Genomic DNA, 20880 nt, shown 5'->3' with positions numbered 1-20880 from the left:
AATAGAAAAAGAAACAGCAAGGACAAATTAATTAAAAAAATAAAACATTGTTGACATTTCTTTTTGTATCTCGGGTTCCAAAATATAGACAATCATTAAGCTGTTGTTCCATGTGAAACTGTAATCACATAAAAAGCCAAAAGTATAATTTCAATACAAATAAGGCAACCAATTGAAATGTCTTTGACAAATGCTGTACTATTACATACACCCATTTATTTGATGGGGTCTTTCCTCACAACCTGACTCTTGAGCTCTCCACTATTACCCTATACGCTAAAGTGCAATGTTGTTTTGCATGACTGTCTCTTATGACCCTTCCCAGTATAATCATAGCACCATGGTGGGGATGTGGTGTACCATGGGCATCTGGTGCTGATGGGGCATGCTTGTCATTTGTGTGGAAGGAGGAGACACTTGGGAGGCTGCGTCGGCGGCCGCTGCCACTGGCTTGTGCCTGGCACTCTTTTGGTGCGCCCGCAGGCCAGCCAGCTGCGAATAGGCACTCTGGCAAACGTGGCACTTGTACGGTCGCTCGCCGGTGTGCAGGCGCACGTGGTTTCGTAGAGTGGACGACTGGCTAAAACGGCGATTGCAGAAGCGGCAGACAAATGGCTTGTCCAGGGTGTGGATGCGCATGTGGGAGCGCAAGTTGCTGCGTGAGTTGAAACCTCTGTGGCAGATGACACAGCGCATTCGGCTGCTGGTGGACGAGGAGGAGGAGGAGGGCGAGCACAAAGAGGAGCCATCACACGGATGCTGGGATTCATCTATAAAAGTACATTAAAAACAGGAAAATGTGTTACTGAAGAAGATTGCAGTAAACATACCATGTTGGTAGACAAAACTGTTACTCGACTAACTTGAGGCATTTATAAGTAGGCTACCACCCCCACTAAAGGCCTAGAAATCATGCTAAAGCCATAGAAGTCACATATTCATTAAATATGCCTAAAGAGATAATGACCATCATAATAGCCATGATACTGATCACCCCTCCCTCCCTCCCTTCTCTTCCCTTCTCTCATTTAACCTGCAGGCAAAGGGCCTCACCATTGCGAATCTTTTTCAGAGGTTCTTCTTCTATGCCAGGAACACCAGGAATTCCAAGGAATGTGTTGTGGGTGTTTCCATACCAGACGAGAAGTTCCTGGTCTGGCGGTATGGTCTGAGAAATGAAGAAAGGAAGGAAGGAAACTGGTCAAATAATGGACAAGTAATATTTCTATTGTTTGCTGTTCTGCTACAACAGTGTACTGAGTCAGGGGCCTTGCCAAAATTAGAAAATGGATAAAATATGCTATTATACTTTTGGCCATCATGGTGTGCTATTATGCAAACAGTTTGCCCATGCTTGTGCCTTTTGGTGAAATTCCCTTGAGTCACAACAAAATGTATTTCCTTCTAGTATACATAGGCTCGTTTGTTGTGGTTGCTTAAGTTCATGTGGGGATCACAATATGTGCAATATGGTGAATAGCGTTATGCTATTCTCTGGGTCTAGACCAGACTGAAGGGATTCTCACCTCCACAGCTTTGTAGAAGATGCTGCTACCAATCTGTACCACTTCCAGGTTCTGCTCCTGCTCATTGCGGGCACATTTAATGTAGGTCATCCAACTGCGCTGATCTTCCTGGCTGGCATCGATGAAGCAGCGCACTGTGCCATCCTCATTGAACACCTGGAGGCACATACATATGGAATGCGATTTAGAATGCTGCAAATTTAGAGAAGAACTGTCAATCAGTGGTGGAAGAAGTACTCAGATATTTTTCTTAAGTAAAAGTAGCAATGCCACAATGTAGAAATACTATGTTACAAGTGAAAGGCCTGTGTTCAAAATGTTGCTTGAGTAAAAGTACAAAAGTATTGGCATCAAATATACTTCGGTGGTATAAAATTGGACTAAAGTGGTTAATGTATGTTTTATAATATATTAATTTGTATCTGCAAAGCAAGTAAATAAACTTTTCAAACAATTGTGTAAAAGTACAAAATCTGCCTCTGAGATGTAGTGGAGTAGAAGTAAAAGTATTTAAAATGGGAAATACTCCAGTAAAGTAAAACATACCTCAAAATTGTACTTAAGTAAATGTAAATGTACTTTACACCATTGCTGTCAATGACGTTCTCCTTCAACTCAAATAATACAAACAAGGCATCATTGCACTCACCTCCCACATTAAGTTGTTGTTCTTCAGCAGGTCCACGTGTTCAGGGGACAGGACTCTGCCAGTGAAGGGACCCATCTCAGTGCCAGCTTTGATCCATGTCTTTGAGAAGATGCCGAGTCCTTCACCAGGTATGGAGCTCTGGGCAATGATCACTTCACTGGGCAGCACGAGGCTGGATAGCTTCTGCACCTCTGGAAAAAAATAGAAAATGTGACCCATTAAGACCTGATGCCGATTTGAGAAATGCCTTCTAAATCAGGTGTTTTCACACTTTTAAGACTTTTTTTTTAGATATTCAAAAATAGCAGATGTACAAGCTCGCAGCGTGGCACAAAGTGATGCACTGTGAGCTTGTATATCTGCTATTTTTGAATAGCCAACGCAAAAATCTAAAATGCCACAGATGCTTTCCCGGATTTAATGGGTTTTAAGCTATTGGTAGTCCAAGAAAACAACTTTATTGTTATTTGTTGTTGTTATTATTATTATAATATTATTATTATTATTATTGGAGATAATAATAATATAATAACACGCTTGGTGAAAGATGACATTTAGGTCCTTGAAAGTATTTATTACACTGAATTTAGATAGTGTGAGAAAAGTGTGAATTACAATGTTTTAAATCCTGTATAGGCCTAAAACTTCTGCTGTCAAAAAGCTGCCAAAGCAAAGGGCGCAAACCCCCTAAAACCCATGCTTCTCACGAAATAGGATTTTGGAAAAGTCCTGAAAGCATTAAATGGACCGCATTTTGGTCACGAAATATTAAGCTATACATCTCATCCGCCGTTTAATTCGATTAGCGGGGCTGATGTGAAAAGTTTCTGTTGGGAAGAGAAACTCCACTGTGAGCATTTTCATCCTCATTCAGAATATAAAAAAAAGAAAAACTCTTGCTTTTCTTTAATGTCGGAATCAAAGATTATTTTTTTTGTTGTATTTGGGACTGGGGGTTAAATGGTCTCCTATTGCCAAGGGTCCAGCAATTTGTCATGCTTCAGATGTGATATTCATTAAACCTTACTGGAAAAGAAACGGCTAATTCCAAATTCATTATCCTTTTAAGAACTTTGTAGCAATAAATTTGCACTGAATGAAACGAGGACTTGTTTAAAAGACCCAGGAATTTCTCGAACAAAAAAATGGAAAGGCGATTAGATGGTTGACATGCAATGAATAGCATTAGAATTAGACCTTCACGGCGCATTATGCGAGGAACAGAGATCTTTTAAAGGCAGAGAGAAAAGAGAAAGGCTCTGGTTGCCCCATAGCTGCCAAGAGAGGAAAAGAAACTGTCGGGAGATTGATGAATGCAGGATAAAACCCGGGACATCTCAAAGAAAGGGAACCTTTCTCTCCTCGGGGTTTAAGTGGAAACTTTCCCAGGTCAAGCACAAAGTTAACCAAATGAATTTAATACCCGTCGTCTTTCAGTCAGCAACGGTTACACGCCTAACAAGCTTCTAAATGAAAGGTCTCAAAAGCCCCTAAACGGGTTAATGCGTTAAATGGGTTGAAATAAAAAGCTAAAATTGGGGGGAAACGGTAATAAGCCCAACAAGGCACAGAAACCTTGGGAAAGGTTTGTAGGGAAATAAAGAAGAAAAAGTTCTCACTGTCTGCGGTCAAACCTCGAAGAGCGATGCGGGTTGTAGGAGGCTCCACGCATTAAACACCCGGGAAATTATAGGGCCTCGTGAAATTAAAATAAAGGTAGGTTAGTTGTCATAATGAGAAGATGCAAGTTTTCTTCTTTGATTGCATACTTAATTTAGAAATTGTCCGCGAAAAGTTTCATGTAGGCTAAATAAATATGGTTAGGCAATAGGGTACTATTTAGGCAAATATCCTATTTGTCTAAATAGGTCATCAAGTTTGTAAATGAAAAAAACAACAACAAAAAAACAAATAGCCTATTTAATATCGACTAAGATAACAATTGAATACACAGGACCCCAATGGAAACAAGCCATATAAGTGTTGTTCTTGGGTTTAATCCGTTTAGCATCCTTTTGTACTGAACTGTAGGCTACTTCCTGTGCTTTTTTTGTGCAAACTGTTAATAAAGTATTCAATCAATCAATCAATCAATCAAAGTCTACGCCATCACCACAGATGACATTAACAACTTTAAACAAGATATAATAACGGTAGGAAACCTGCACAAAACACAGAAAACGACCACACGATCGTGCATCAATAATTAATAATCACCTCCCACGAAGGACTGTGCGAGAACTTCCGCGGTGAAGGCTGTCTTGGGGCTGACAGTGCTGTGGTGTCTCTCCTCCATCAGGTGCTCCCCCAGCACGTTCCTCCATCGGCCGTACAGGAAACTGTGCAGAATGTCCGAGGTGATGATGTCGGACATCAACGAGCGACTCGGACACTTAAATCCAGACTTCAGCGCCACGGTATCAGTGGGTAGAACGGAGCCCATGATGATGTCGCAAGGCTGATGTTTATTAGTCTATATAGGCTGATCAGTTTGTTCTCCGTCCTTCTTCTAAGATGTCTATGTGGAGAGTGTTGTGTTGCGCTGCCTGCCTCGCAGAGCAGCGAGAGCCTCTTTATAAGTGGTCGGTTGGTGGTGTGACCCCTGTCTAATTAGTTATTAATGACACTCCCCCCAGTCCCAGTACAGACCTGCCTTGCTCCTCCGCCACAAGAAAAGCACCATTAGTCCACACACACACCCCTCCTTTCGCCAGGAGCAATGAAACGGTGTGTGTGTGTGTGTGTGTGTGTGTGTGTGTGTGTGTGTGTGTGTGTGTGTGTGTGTGTGTGCGCGCGCGCGCGCGTGTGTGCATGCATGCGTGCACGCGCGCGCGCGCGCGTGTGTGCATGCATGCGTGCGTGCGTGCGTGTGCGTGTGTGAGACACTGGCTACAAAGACCATGGAGCCTCTAACTTTCTGTGTGTGTGTGTGTGTGTGTGTGTGTGTGTGTGTGTGTGTGTGTGTGTGTGTGTGTGTGTGTGTGTGTGTGTGTGAGAGAGAGAGAGAGAGAGAGAGAGAGAGAGAGAGAGAGAGAGAGAGAGAGAGAGAGAGAGAGAGAGAGAACCCCAAACAATAAACAAACCAATTTTGCAAAATGCTTAACACTTTCCCTTTTCCACGTGGACCTCAAATTAATGTAGGCCAGTGCTGATGTCATCCACACAGTTTAGAGACGCATAAATTGGCCTAAATAAGCACATTGTGTTCCTAGAAGAAAGGATGAAGATCAGGTTTTTTACACTGACAAGAGGTTAATTATTTGTTTTAAATTGAAACATAATCCAAATATCTGCCACACAAGTTGGAATTGATTTCAAAACTACACGTTTCAAAATGTTGCTATAACAAAATACAAGTGACACATGCTCAATTATGTTTCAAAAAAACATTGCTGTCAACTTAGACCTGGCTATCACTGATACACTGCGAGGTCAATATTCGTTTTAAACTTTTGTCAACAAGAAAATATAGGTCATTGGGTCTGGGAGTGGCTCAAAGGTTTTTTTCTCATGGCATTTATTTCGTATTCATGTCATGGCAATATGAATTTGTGTGTGAAGAGTTAGAGCGCGGGAACAAATAGAATAGAAAACAAGCTCAATTGCATTTTTTTGCATGGGAACAATGCAGTAAAAGCACGTTAACGTGCTTTTACTGCATTGTTCCCATGCAAAAAAAATGCAAAGCTGCTTTGACGTGGTTCACTTTTCTAGCCCTTGTTGAGGTAAGCGGTTTAATATTCATGGCCCCAGTATATTGTGACAACGTTTAGATGAGTATATACGGCTCTTTTCTTCTCAATAGTCACAGTTCCTCTGTGTCTTTTTCCTCTCCTTGCTCCTATTTTTCGGGCTTGATGGACTGGGGGGTAAAATGGGCAGTTTTCCTTCTCCTCCAACAGAGAGGACATCTTTATTCCATCCACCGGCTCACGGGTTCCCTATTCAGCTCCTCTCCCAGTAATGTCAGGGGCCTGAACAGTGCTGCAAATCAATCTTTCATGGTGTTTTGAGGGCAATTTGACATCCATGGCACTCCTTTCACTCCCAACAACTACAAGGGGATTGTCCGAAAAAAATACCCAAAATGGGCAAGTTGGGTTCTCTGCATGGACGAATATCAGTGGTGTAAAGTAACTATAAGTACATTTACTCAAGTACTGTATACTTAAGTACAATTTTGAGGTATTTTTACTTCACTTGAGTAGTTCCAATTTTCAGTAGCCTATTTTACTCCTACCCTCCACATCTCAGAGGCAAATATTGTACTTTTACTCCACTGCAATTATTTGAAAACTTTAGTTGTATAGTTACTTTGTAGATTTTGATTATTACATTTACAAAATATACATTAACCACTTCATCCCTATACATTTCGGAATTTCGGCCATTTGAAAATAGCCGATCTACAAGCTCACAATGGTCAGCTAGGCATTGTGAGCTTTGTAGATATGCTATTTTCAAAAGATTTGTATACATTTGAAAACTTGAAATGGGACATTCTGCACAATGAGTACTTTTACTTTTAGCACTTTTACTCAAATAGGCTACACATTAAATACTGGGATTTTATTTGTAGCAGAGTATTTCTACATTGCAGTATTGATACTTTTACTTAAGTAAGAAATGTGAGTACTTTTTTCCACCACTGAAGAAGATAATATGGCAGCTCTATAAGTAACAATAGCGGGTAGTTTTGAACGCAGAGATAGTGAGAAAGGGCAAGGTGAGTGACAGGGCACGAAAAAAGATTACGGCGAAACAGCTGCTTTTTATGAGCGGGCCCCGCCCACATTTGTCTCCTTTTTCCCAGATGAAAATTGTCCCCTCTGTGAATGGCATTCTTTCTCATCTAGATTGATTTACATTTATTGCATTCATTGCACAAATCCAAACTAAATGGCGGGGGGGCCAAGGGGGAGGGCCCACTCTTTATTAAAGAGGAATTAAATGAATTGAATTGGGGTAACGCATGGATTTGATTTGCTTATTTATGCATTAACCTATGGCATTATTTCGAGCTGGTAAAGCCTCAAGGCATGTCACAAATAGCAAATCATCCCTGCTTAGCCGTTCTATTGTAAAACAATTTAAAGCATTATTCTGTCTATTTAAAGCTTATCAAATGAATACAGATGATTGACAATTATTGCACAAAGAATGTGGTAATTGTTTTATTTTAAATAGCGCATGTGATGGGATGAAAGGGCATTAAAAGCAGGCTCTCAATGAAAATAGTTAATGCTCATCAACATAAAAAAAGACTGGCCTAGGCTATTCCAGTCTAAATATGTCGAAAATAGAACAAACATTTTCAACATTTCACTAACAAATATGCTAACATAAATTAAAGCAATTGCAATAGCTAAATGACAAAACGGTCTTTTAAATGTACTGTAGCCTGTCACGTGCATTGTAGCCTACCTAACCTACAATACATTAATTCAATAAGTATAGCCTACAAGTAGTTAAGCCTCTTACTATAAAAAGCACTAGATCTATGTAAAAATGATGGTCATATTCACTCAAAAGATGTAAAAAAAAACAAAAAACAAAAACAGCAAACTATGCAGTTCTGTTATTTTAATGAGCTTGTAGATTTTCGGTGTGAGACACCACACTTAAAAAATGTATTTAAAGAAATTAAAAAAATAAAACATTTGAAAATATTCAATTTGATAGTCTACAACTAAGGAGTCAGCAGTGTCCATTATGTTTGGGAATCAAATTGGGCCTGAATCTGATTTATACTTGGTTGCTCATGGTGTCGAAAATAGCAGATATACAAGCATAGATAGCAGCCCCATGCAGCTGTGAGCTAGTAGATCTGCTATTTTCGGTGTCAGACACCACCACACTCATAAATCAGGCGTTACTTAGGCAGGCATGTCTGCGTCTGTGCGAAGCGAACCCCAGACTCTGCCAGCTGGGAGTGAGTGTCAGAGTCTCCTCTCCAGGGACCGTCCACAGGGCCATTAAAAACAGATTAAGGTAGGAGTCACAGCGTGGCGGATACTGTGTAGATCGGCTTATCTGTTGCAAAGGTGAGAGGTTCCGTCCCTTCTCCTGCTGTACAGCACCGAGGGAGGCAGCAGGACACCTGCTTGTCTGAAGCAGAGCCTCTGCACAGTCAGTCACTGACAAGAAGGTGGATACATCTGGTTATTAATAAGTAACAGGCTAATAAAAATAGTTTTTTTTCTCTGCATATAATGTAAAATTAGACTAGGCCACAACTTTTTCAAATTGATATCCATTTGACCACGGTGGACCCCCATCTGAAAATGTTTTGTGCCAGGGACCCCAGAAGAGAAGAAGTGCTGTGAGCTTGTAGATCTGCTATTTTTGAATAGTCAACGTATGTAGAATGGATAAAGGGTTTACAATGTATTAATTAATTTAGCTGGGCACCCCCTTGAACTCTAGTCCTCCCAAGGACCCCTGGGGCTGGGGGTCCCCGGACCCCACTTACCACCGGGCTAGCCTACTACACTGATTTAGCTCTGGGTTGATGGCAAAGTTACAGATAACTTTGGTATAGGCTTACTAAGCTATTCAACAACCTCCCAAAGAGTTAACAATGACCAGTGTGCCATGCTGGTTGAATGGGTACATAGGCTACAATTAATTAGGTAAAAGAGCTGTATCAGGTCATTGAATTAGAACCACATACATTCGATTATTTCAGCCCCAGTGCACTGGCTTCTTCCAAAGACATGGCAACAGTAAAAGTATATGGACGGACACATAAAGAGATCAATAAGGCTCATTAAATCAACTATTCATTGCAGTAAGGAGGAGCTATTCGTGAGAAAAGCTTGGCAGAATGAATGCACATTAACGCACCGGCACCGCACAACCATTCAGTATTTTGATCCCAGATTATGGTACACCATTCACTTGTTATAGGGCATAGCAGTGGCGGCCGTCTTGTGGTTCCACCGATCCAGAGCCCATTCATTTTTCCCATAGGGATTTCCAGAAATATTGATATAAATTATTTGAGCCTAGAATTAAACCATCAAGGCTCCTGGTGAATCATGACCATAAAACATTTGATTCTGTGAAAAAAAAAAGTTTGAATATTTAATTATACAATTTTTAATAAATACTCTTCGTTTGGTGGGTTTTTATTTTCTTCACAGAATCAAAAGTTTTATGGTCATGATTCACCAGGAGCCTGGAGTGACTTGATTCTAGGCTTAAAATAATTGATACAAATCATTTTGTAAATCTCCATGGGAAAAATGGATGGGCACTAGATCGGTGGAACCACAAAATGGCCGCCACTGCTATGCCCTATATATACACTACACATCAATTGCTTGCACATTAGGTTTCAAATACGGTAACATAAAGAAACCATTGAAAGTGAATGGTATTTAAGGCCCTTAATAATTGTGCCTCTCCAACCACAGCCTGGCAGTGATCTGCAGAGAACTAAATTATGACAGGACAACAATGGACCACCAGGCCAGAGCTGTCCCACAGAGGGTCGGCACATTAAAAAGGGAAGAGGATCAAAATCAAGGGCTGGATTTGGAAACAGCTGCACAGCATCAATGGGAGGGCCAATACGGAGCCGAGCAGGGTCCCTCTGTGTTGGGAGCCTCCCTGCCGAGTGCAAAGATGCAACATGACAAGAGGAGATGGTTGCAGGAAGAGGAGAGGGCCATCCATCCCACCGGACGGACACCCGATTCGACCCAAAGGACCCTCAAGGATCTACTTATCACAGGCAAACGATCACAGATATTTAATGGGAACAATTTGAAGGACTGCCAATGCAAAAAATAAAGGTTAACAGTCATTGTGCTCTAAAACCACAATTAATTTTCCATTTGGATAATGGATTCAAAGATTTTGTATGCCTTTATTGATAGGATAGTAGGTTGACAGTAAATGGGGAGAGAGATGGGGAGTGACATGCATGCAGCAAAGGCCATCGGGATCGGGACCCGAACCCGCTACGTGCTGTCAGGCTACTTTGGAGCCTTGGTGCCCGGACCGCTGGCCTAGATTTCAATATTTTAATTGCAAGAATCACAGTTGCCTATAGACTGTTAGATAATGAATATGGTCGGTCTGAGTCCGAAAAGTTCGCACTCTAATAGATGATCAATTATGCCAAAAGGCGTTCAAATTGTTCTTGTGAGGGGTTGACAAGAGTAGCAGGCATTTCAGCTTTTTATCTATTATCAAATAGTTTCAACCCCACCATAAAAAATACCAATCTGAGAAAATGACAGGCTACCACCCCATTATTTATGCTTCCAGAAAATTGTCCAAATACTGGCTTATCCACATCTCTTCACCGTGTTTAAACGGATCTAAGACAGAAACAAATACTGATACAATTCTGAACTTCTTTCCCATGAGAGCAAAGTAAGACCACCCCTCCCTCTGAGATTTGGCCCATGAGCTTTACTCTGAGGTGGCAGGAGAAAACTGAATGTGAAACCTTTTGCAAACATTGTGAGCCGACAATGAAATGGCTTTCCCTTCTTCCATGGCTTTTCTACTGAGATTGGTAAAATATGTAATTGACTGCATTCATTTTATGTGCTGCACAAACTTTAACTGCATGTGTGTATAGACTATATACACTTGAATGACAATTAAAGAATGGCGTGATGTTTGTAGGACATACATCTTTGGCACTTAACATTATGAAATAAAAGAAATTGCATGCTTCAACCACAAGAGAGGCTTGCGGAACATTTATTTGAATTGGGAACTGAAAATGCACTATAGAAAAAAATATATTTTCCTTTAATAAAACAAGAAAACATACAGTTGCACCTACAGTATATATCCCTATAAGTTTAGAACATAATTTGTACATTATACTATAGAAGTCCAAGGTAAACCTTCAAATGCAAAACTAAATCAGCATAATCAACACTTGGTATTGGAATGAGACTTGGAACACCAAGCCACTCTAATAGAGAAAACAAGAGCATCAGTTTAACAGTCGACAATAAAAGTAGTCTTGAAGTTTTTAATACATGTTTAACTGTACACATGAGGGGAAAACAAGAAAACACCATAATTATATCCCTTTTCATTAGGAAATTAAGTTAATACTATAATAATTTCTGTCATGATGAATGCATTAGATCACACAAAGTAAAAATAAAAATAAATGAGTTATTAGCACTGGACTGGGTCCAACTCTTTGAGTGCACAATATGTACTTAAGTGGGAACGAGGTGAATGGGGTTTTCCAAATTAAATGCTCATTCATTTGTATATACTGTATAAAACAAAACAAAACACTACAATTAATCATCACACAGATACACTTCCAAAGGCTTAGCAGTCTTGAATAGTTAAGGTACATAAAATACACAAAATCCTATAATTTCTTATTTTTGTCCATAGCAAGATGCAACATCAAATTTCATATTACACATTCACAAACTTTGAACAATTTCAGTATGAAAAAATAAAAGAGGGACAGTTTTCCTGTGATAATGACTCCATGAAAAAAAAAATCTTTGATTCAATTATATATCTCGCTCTATATATCTATATCTATATACAGTTATAGATATAGATATATTTAAATAAACTATTTTTGTCAAGTATCTGAGCATATATACATGTTTTACAAGATAGCAAAGGCAAAAAAACAAAAACAACAATAACTGAACAACATCCCCCTAAGTCGTATATCATTGAAATAAATTATCCATTACATTTCCATATTAAAAAAAATAATTAAAACTACAAGTTAAAAATCTTTCAAAATATAGAACCCATCTTTGTTTCAAAAATGAAATAAGATATTGCACCTTTTTTTAAACCAGAGTACAATACAATGACAATGAAAAACAATACAAAGCACAGGAATTACATTTGGAAGTGAATGCCATTTGCTGACAGTCACTCCTATTACTTTGTAACAAAAAAAAATACATTTCCTGTAACAAAACATCACAGTTTCATTTCACTGATTTATGTAAAAGGAAAGAAAGCAAACAATTGTACACATTCTTTAAACATCTTATGACATAACAAAACAAAATGTATTCAAGACCGCTAAGCCCATTAACAATTTTATTGCAACAGAACTAGAAAAAATAGATTATATTTCATTTTCTGAAATGTTACATCTCCTGGGTTCATTTTGGCGATTAAATCTGAATCACAAAGTAAATATATAAAACAAAACAGGTCTCTATAGTCCAAAAGGGATCCCAGATATAGTTTATTCAAAATAACAGTATACGTAAGTATTTAGTAACAAATAAATTGTTCCTGATTTAGAAATATTCTTATAAGTCATTCTAAAGCTAGTGTTTCTCACTAACAAAATTCTTCAAGGCGTTGCAAATCTAGAAACCCCTGTTATTAAAGGTTTTGTTTCCCATCCTTTCAGTGACTGAAAAATCTTAAAGGGAATCCTCTCGTGATGCTGGAAAAAACAAAGGTCACAATTCGTAAGCAATAACTATTCACATTCCCATTATCTGCATCAGTGCCTTTCATGAAAGTTCAATCACTCGATTTCTATTGTTGAACTCTAAGATTGCAATTACGTTTAAACAACTGTGTGACATGTCCTCCTTTGGGATGCTGTACATGGGTTTTCACAGTGGTGTAAAGTAACTAAGTACATATACTCAAGTACTGTACTTAAGTAACATTTTGAGGTATCTTTACACTACTGATTTCCAATCTTCAGTACTTTTACTCCACTACATCTCGGAGGCAAATATTATACTTTTACTCCACTACAACTATTTGAAATTTTAAGTTACTAGTTACTTTGTAGATTTTGATTATTGTTACAAAACATTACCCATTTCAGCCCTATGTACATTTCGGCCATTTGAAAATAGCCGATCTACAAGCTAACAATGTGTCGATGTGACGCATTGTGAGCGTGTAGATCTGCTATTTTCAAAAGATTTTTAGACATTTGAAAACTTGGTACTTTAAGTACATGTTGATACCAATACTTTTGTACTTTTACTCCAGTGAATTTTTAATTCTGGTCTTTTACCTGTAACAAGAGTATTTCTACATTGCAGTATTGATACTTTTACTAAAGTAAAACGTTTGAGTACTTTTTCCCACCACTGGGTTCTCACCTGCAGGCCATTGGCCAAGGTCTGCTGTGCACCCCACTACAGACTGGAGGGTCATTGGCGTGAATATGTGATCCCACTCATTCCAAACGTCGCTGGCCGAGACCTGGAACTCAGAGGTGTACTGCTGGGAGCTGGGAGCAGCCGTCTGGCCCGGAGGAACCAGATAAGTGTGTTGTTGGATGGAACGAGGGGATGCTTCCGGGTCTGGAAGAACGAGACACGGACAAGAGCATCAGAAAGGGATACGAGGGGTTAAGACCCATTAAGACCTGAGGCCGATTTAAAAAATGGTCTTCTAAATCCTAAGAGTTTTCTGAAAACACTTATGGTGCTCTATCAGTGGTGCTCAAACTTTTTCATGTCAAGGACCCCCAAAATGACATGCATTTGGCTGCCGACCCCCATCTTAAAATATTAAAAGCAAAGATTTGAGTTAAAAAATGTTCGCTTTTAAAATTAAATAAATATATTCCAAGATTTGCACCAATTTTCATGATTTCTCAAAAATAGCAGATCTGCAAGTTCATAGCGCGGACGCGCTATGAGCCCTTGGTGAGACACCCCCGAAACGAGCCGCTAGGCAAGCGAGTGGCCGTGCTGTGCAGTGCAAATGCTTATTCTTTTTTATATCATGAAAATCTGTGCAAATCTTTGAATATATATTTTTTAAAGCAACATTTTTAACTCAACTCTGTTTCTGGAGGTCCCTGGAACAAAATATTTTGATGGGGGTCCGCGGCCAAATACATAATTATCATTTTTGGGGTCCTTGACATGAAAATGTTTGAGAACCACTGATCTAGCAATATACGTTTTTTTCCAAAAACCTTCAACGACATTTGTAAATCGGCCAAATTGCTAAAATGTTCACGATAAAAAAAAAAAAAAGCAGATCTACAAGCTCGCTGTGAGCTTGTGAATCTGCTATTCTTTAATAGACAAAGAAATCTAAAATGACACAGATACGTTCCCGGTCTTAATGGATTAAGATTGTGAGTCTCTAAGACTCTAAGTAACCGAGTAACGGACGATTTCCCTGCCCTCTGTGTCACACGTCTTTACATTGCTCGACTTCTTTGTGCCTCTTGCCACTTTTGTCCAAATAATACTTTCTGTATGTCAATGAGGAGTGGATGTGGACGCTGCCATGGTGAGATTTCTTAATGATATAGTTTAAAGATGTTTACATTACACGTAGAAGGAGAAAAACACGCTTGACGTGATTGCAGTAAATAAATAAATCACACTTATGGCTAGTTTAAGTCTACCTCAACTTCTCATTTGATGCGTAACTTAAACATTCCCACTGGATTGGCTGATAAATCAAGGGGTGAAACCCAGGAAAACTAATTTGTGATGTCCACAGCACCATAGCTGTGGGTCAAATTCCACAGCTACTATGGATTAAAACGTAATGAGTAATGTTACTCACCCCAGCCCTTTTTGTATTCAGGGTTATGCTGTCCTGTAAGCAAACAGAAGCACAATCATTTCAGATTATATTTAGAAAACCATAATGCACATGTTACTTTGGCCAACATTAATTTATTACATCATCTATTAAAAGTCTTGGGATGAAAAGTGAGATAATAAATGTGTACGAAAGTTTGTACTAAGCCACTGTGAACCAATTAAGAGAGGGATAAACAAGATAAGCTACCACCAAAAAAAAACAAGGTGAAAGAGCAAGTAAGCATACTGCAGAAACGGCACCTATGCCCTTTGTGATATCCCTAAATGACACTTGCCTAGCTTTTTAAAATACTCCATCCAGTCCATCCGTTTCACATGGGGTGTATTGTGACCTGAAACCAGACACAGATACTACATGATGGCCTCATGTGTTGGGTTGCAGATTACCATCCAGACAGGGATCCTTGTTTTCGATTACCACCAGCCCTTACAACTTGTCTTATACTGGCTCATTTCTTTCCTGACAACTTTCATGAATAGCTAATTTGGAGAAGCACCTCTTATCCATTCAGAGAAAACATGGCTAGCCACAGGGAATGTGAGAAAACTAGCCCAGTCTGCAGTTCAAGTCAAATGTAATAAATTCACTACAAATAAATCAGCAACTAGTTGCCATTTCCAAAGTTATGAAACAGTTTGATTTTAAATGGATGAATCAAACAGATCTTTTCCTTGCTCAGGAAGACACCTCTAATGAAAGTAATTTCCCATTGATGATCCATAAAGTAGGCCTTCAATAATATTTCTTAAATAACTTACTGTGGTCCTGTTGGCCTTGTTGAGGCTGCCATATCTGAAATGTTGTACCCATTCCTCCAGTCATTAATGTCTGAGGCCCACTACAAGAACAGAAAGAAACATGCAGATGTGAATTCAAGCCATTTTAAAACTGATGTAATGTAAATATAACTTCAACATGAACACATTCATGAAGCACTTAACAGCTTATTAGAAGATTAATTTAAAACCACCAGCATCCACATTTTAGGCAATCATTTACGCCCTATATTATGCCGTACGACAAATAGCCGATCGCCAAGCTCATAATGCTTTGCTGAGCTTGCAGATCAGCCATTTTCATCGTAGGACAAAATATAGATGGCTTAAGTGGTAATTAAAAATAACGTATTCATGAAGCACTTAATGTCTTAGCAGATCCATTTCAAAACTGATGTAAACAAGGTACGATGAAGGGGCAAACAAGTTTTAAAAAAGCTGCTTACTGATGAGGAGGAGTAGTTGGTCCTTGGGTGACAGGATTCAGACCAAAATTGCTGTTGCTCCCCATTATTGGGGCCTAAAGCAGAGAAAGGGAAGAGGAATCAAGTGAGAGACCACACTTGTGGTTAAAGGAGCCAACAGGCAAGGTCAGAGGGCAGGGCTGGCCACTGATGCACTCCATTAAGTCCATTTGATGGATTCTTCATGTTTAACCCTTGGTGACACCCTGCTGGCTGCTAGGACCACAGGAACCAAGCTCGCCCCAGCAGCTCCCCACAGTGACATGTGCACTCATGAATATCAGCCCAGACAATAGCGTTTTGGGGGGTACCATAAGGGGCCAGATCCCCAGACCACCTACCCCAACTCTCTCATCGATCAGCTGACGGGCCTTCTCCAACTGCTCAGGGGTTCCTCTGAGGGAGAAGATGCGTACATTGGGGTCGGTGTTGGGCGGCGGGTTTCTCTGTAACTCCACGTGGGCACGAGAGTGTTCTTTTATGCTCTTGATGGTCTCTCCACCTAAAAAATTAAGAATCAAGCATTAATGATAATTGCACAGGAAACAGCAGCTTCTGGTTCAATTTTATATCCAAGTTCAAAAAAGTTAAAACAAGGAATGTATCAGGCTACTAGGAATCATGTCTCTTCATCAGAACCGTTTTGACTCACGTGACAGAACTGACATGGTGGTGATATCTTATAACATCATAGCATGTGTCTAACACTTCGCCACCATTCTATCTTAACATCCATGTAAATCAGAGACAAAGGAATCCCCCCCTTCCTCCCAAGTTGACAAATCAGATGCCAGCTTGCCGACGTGTGGGGAGAGCAATTAAACCAGCAGGGAGAAATGAAACCTTGCAGGCAGGAGAAAAGGGCCAAAATTGAAGCGTATCCTCCTTCTGGGATATCGTTTGTCTCTCTTTTAGCCTTTTCATTCTTGACTCTGTGTTGTCCTCTGTGATGAGGGGTGGGAGTACGGCGAAGACAACCACCTCCACATGCCCGCTTCAACAAAGGGGCTGAGGGTGCTTCCCGGGGGGACACCGGGGCTGTCCCAACATCAATTACACATTTGTTCACTGGTGGCTGACACTCAAGATGGCCCCGGCTGACCTCGCAATGAAAACGCTCATCAAAAACCTCGACTCCTCCTGTAGCCTATTCCTTGCTGCCAATAGACTGCACATGGGCCATTAACCCATTGTCAACCAAATGAAACTTCTGCCTTAATGAAGCCATTATGAGCTCCTCTAGTCAGACAGCAGAGAGCAATGAAGACCCTGACTATTCATTTCATGGACTAGGCTTTGGTGCAGACAAATAATACTGGCCTTATTAATGAGACTGGTTTAGTGAACTGGAGAAAAGACGGGGAGACAAAAGTGCAACTGGTGGCGGCATTTAGGGGACAACCAAGGGCCTGGTTAGCTGCTGTGTCTGTAATGTGAAAATGTTAACACTAGCTCTTAGGTATCAAGGGAAATAAATACACAAATCTAACAAATTCAATGGGGAATTTCTTTTAACATACAGAACAGAGGCTATGAAAAGTGTCTTTTAACCACTTTAAACCTTGTATGCCAATTTTAAACAGTTTCCAAAAAATTAAAAACAAAACAAAAAAGGTCAAACATTTAAATATTTTCAAAACTGGCTGATAAGCTTACATGTTGCGATGCATTGTGAGCTTGTAGATAGGCTATTTGTGCTATTCATCATACAAACAAGTGCATAGGACTTAAGTGGTTCAGTCCTGTGCATAGGATCTTTTATTAACAACTATTAGCTGTTAGACAAAAAAGGGTGAAATCATGTTACGTCTGACTTGAGAAAACCATTGTGGATGACTAGTTTAGCTTTGCTTATCCAGGACAGTAAGAATAAGACCTTTTATTTCAAGTTATACACTTGAAATTTTGGGAATTTTAACAGGAAACAAATTAATCAAGTTTACCCACTTGCGACACAATTGCTCCTACTGAATTTCCATGTTTATGAATGGCAATTTGACATCATATGGACTAATATGTCTAAAATAGATTGGCTGTTATGCCGTTTGAACTGAATTCTCCTCTTTAGTGAAGTTGGAGCAGGTTGGTGGGTGGCTTGATTCATCAACAGGCAGAATGTGCGTACGGGGGGTCAGAACAGAAGGGCAAATGGGCTGCATATGGCATCGTAAAGATATTAATCACTGCATCCTTTAAGGGATTGCTGACAGCACCCAGACCCCACCGCCATCTCCACCATATTGGCCCACTTCATATGCTAATGCATTGAGAAGGGGACGTAACGCCCAGGTTTATTTGTTTCCCTGGCCTCACTAAATGCACAAAAGACACTTGACATTTCTATTGCCATGTTTTTATCATAGGTAAAGAGGCCCCCTTGGACCACGCCCACCACTGCACGCACACACACACACACACACACACACACACACACACACACACACACACACCTTCTTCCAATGCAGTGGTCAATGACTTTTAAATAGCTGGCAATAGAGTGGGAATGAATAGCCAATAAGCTAATTCCTCCTTTTCATTCCGTCGCTGCACTCTATTGGGCTGAAAGGCCCTCATTAGATGCCAGGCAGCCTTCCACATGATTGAGGGCTGTTATTATGCACCTTTAACAATTAATGTCACATTACACGCATTATCCCCGTCATTAAGCCCTTAGTGAAACCAATGAATGCCACTTGTGCTGTATACATGAGCCTGGGGTGGCGGTGGTGGTGGGGAGGGTGGTCACGCACTCTTCTTCTCTTCAGTTTGACGCAGTGTTAGAACGCCACACTGCATTCAGTTATGAGATGCAAAAAAGTTATCTAATACCTTGCTAAGCTATGTTATACTTAAGTTTACTCCTACTGTATATTGTTACGTTTAGATGAGGGCGTATGATGCAACTTTCTTTTTTTTTTTTACAAATTGGTCTAACTACTCTATGTGTATCAAACGCATCTGTAATATTCTTTTCATCAAAAGTTGTTTGTCACCTTCCTGAAAAGGCTGTGTTCACAGTCTTCACACAAAAAGCTACAAAATGACCGAGCATGGCCAGCTATATTGCTGCCAAGTCACTGTTGAATAGTTGCTCAAGCCACACTGCGTAAATGAAAAGGGTTAGGTTAAATAGCACAGGGAACTGGTTAATGGCAAGAATTACTTTTTTATTCTTTTTACGGAATGGAGCAGGAATTGTAGGGGGAGAGAATGAGAGTGGAAATAGTGAAACAAAAACATATGATTGATTGACGCTTCACTACGTCATTGGGGCACTGGAACAAGTTGAAGCCAGCTCAACTTATTTTGGAGCGCGTCACGCCCGTCATGTAGTGACAAGTGTCGGCCGTCGGTTTGTAGCTTCATGTCACCGGCTTCCATTGGAATTGATTTGTAGCCTGTTTGTTTCCGGTAGTGTGAACAGAATAATGCAACATGGCTGTTATATTAGCATGAATTTCAGCCACTGACTACAACTAACTCCATCCTTAGGAAGGCATTGCAGAGGTTTAGTGGCTATGTGACATCCCACTTCTAATGGCCAGAATAGATTTTCCAACCTGTAGCTCGAGCCAAACTGGAAAGGCAGTCTACATTATGCAAATTGTTTCTGGTGTGACATCACAAGGAGAAGTTAATAACTAATGTTGAACACTTTTACTCACTCATCACTTAAACAACATCTGACTGCAAAATGCAACCGAAGGCCAGACAAATCTTGTTTTCAATAAGAACTTGAAATTTGTGCCATTACATTCAAGCTAGTAACAAAGACAACTGCACAGGTGGAGCAGAAAAAGTTCAACACCAATAGGTTATTTAGTGAAACTAGTTCAACTAGTTTACCGTAATTTAATACACATTTCCTCACCTTTTCCGATCACTAGGCCACACTTGTCAGCAGGTACGGTATACGTCACTTCTTGCACTGCCCCAGGCCCTCCCATGTTAGTGTCACTGCGGCCTCTACTGCGTCCAAGCAGACCACCAAAGCCATCTCGCTCCTGTAGAGAGGGATCCTTAGTGAAAAACACTTGGCAGATACATGATACTCTGCAGAGACCTTCAGTGGGGTTAAGCGGTCTTGCCCCTATTGTTTTATAATAATGTATTTTATTTCATAATGAAATAAGATTAAGTATGATATTTAAAAAGCTAGAAAGTGCATTTAGTCCGTTAACGCCAGCCGTACAATTCGGCTGCTGGCAAACCACCCAATAGTGTAATAGTATACTAGGGTTAGATCATGGTTAGATCATGTACTAGAGTAAGGGGAGTGCTATGGACTTGATCGCCTTGTAGGTCATCACAAGTGTTTTGAATTGGATGCAGGCAGCAACCAAAAGCCAGTGAAGGGAGCTCAAAAGGGGGGCGATGTTAAAGTTTTGGAAAGTTGTAGTCCTGGTGACCTGCAGCCTTCTGGATCAGTTATAGGGGTTTGAGAGAGCATGCTGGGAGACTGGCAAGGAAGGCGGTGCAGTAGTAAAGCTCGGAGATGACTGACGCTTGCCGCTTGGATCAGGATCTATTCTACAGCGTAGGTAGAATCCTTGGTGAGGAAGGGTCTGACTGTGATCCTCTGGATGTTGTAAAGTGCAAACCTACAGGAGTGAGCGATCGCTGCAATGTGTGCCTAGAAGGACACCTGACTGTCCAGGACCACTTCCCAGGTCCTTGGCAGTTCTAGCTAGTAGTTTCAATTATACAGTAACAGTCCATGAGAAAACGAGCATTCATGACATCACAAACTGTTGCTCTGAAGATGATCTTAAGACGGTTCCTCATTGTCTTGACTGTTGGTGTGCTATTGTTTGTGATACCCTTAGAATGATGTGGAAGCAGGGTTCGGACAAGGATGATTTACAACTACAATTTAGGCATTTAGCAGAAGC

The 20880-nt window shown here is 40.3% G+C and overlaps 2 protein-coding genes across 2 annotated transcripts in view; both read right to left on the bottom strand.

The window, feature by feature from the left end:
* Positions 1-330: 330 nt before the first annotated feature.
* Positions 331-4618, bottom strand: prdm12a (PR domain containing 12a; the record flags this gene model as incomplete). The annotated part of the gene is made up of 5 exons (XM_084046516.1): positions 331-770; positions 1054-1168; positions 1527-1682; positions 2176-2366; positions 4393-4618. The coding sequence occupies 5 exons, from the start codon at positions 4616-4618 to the stop codon at positions 331-333; spliced, it is 1128 nt and encodes a 375-aa protein (XP_083902642.1).
* A 6544-nt stretch (positions 4619-11162) lies between these two features.
* fubp3 (far upstream element (FUSE) binding protein 3) overlaps positions 11163-20880 on the bottom strand; it is a 30289-nt gene continuing 20571 nt past the window's right edge. The window contains exons 12-19 of the mRNA XM_084047813.1: positions 19860-19992; positions 16330-16490; positions 15971-16044; positions 15507-15586; positions 15023-15079; positions 14707-14739; positions 13275-13478; positions 11163-12595 (exon numbers count right to left, since the gene is read on the bottom strand). Coding sequence (XP_083903939.1) covers positions 12573-12595; positions 13275-13478; positions 14707-14739; positions 15023-15079; positions 15507-15586; positions 15971-16044; positions 16330-16490; positions 19860-19992 — 765 coding nt within the window. The 3' untranslated portion in view covers positions 11163-12572. The remainder of the gene's footprint in view (positions 12596-13274; positions 13479-14706; positions 14740-15022; positions 15080-15506; positions 15587-15970; positions 16045-16329; positions 16491-19859; positions 19993-20880) is intronic.

The sequence above is a fragment of the Gymnoscopelus microlampas genome (genome assembly GCF_963454915.1).
Source record: "Gymnoscopelus microlampas genome assembly, chromosome: 21".
In the NCBI taxonomy this organism is placed as follows: Eukaryota; Metazoa; Chordata; class Actinopteri; order Myctophiformes; family Myctophidae; genus Gymnoscopelus; species Gymnoscopelus microlampas.
This window is presented reverse-complemented; position numbering and strand designations above follow the sequence as displayed.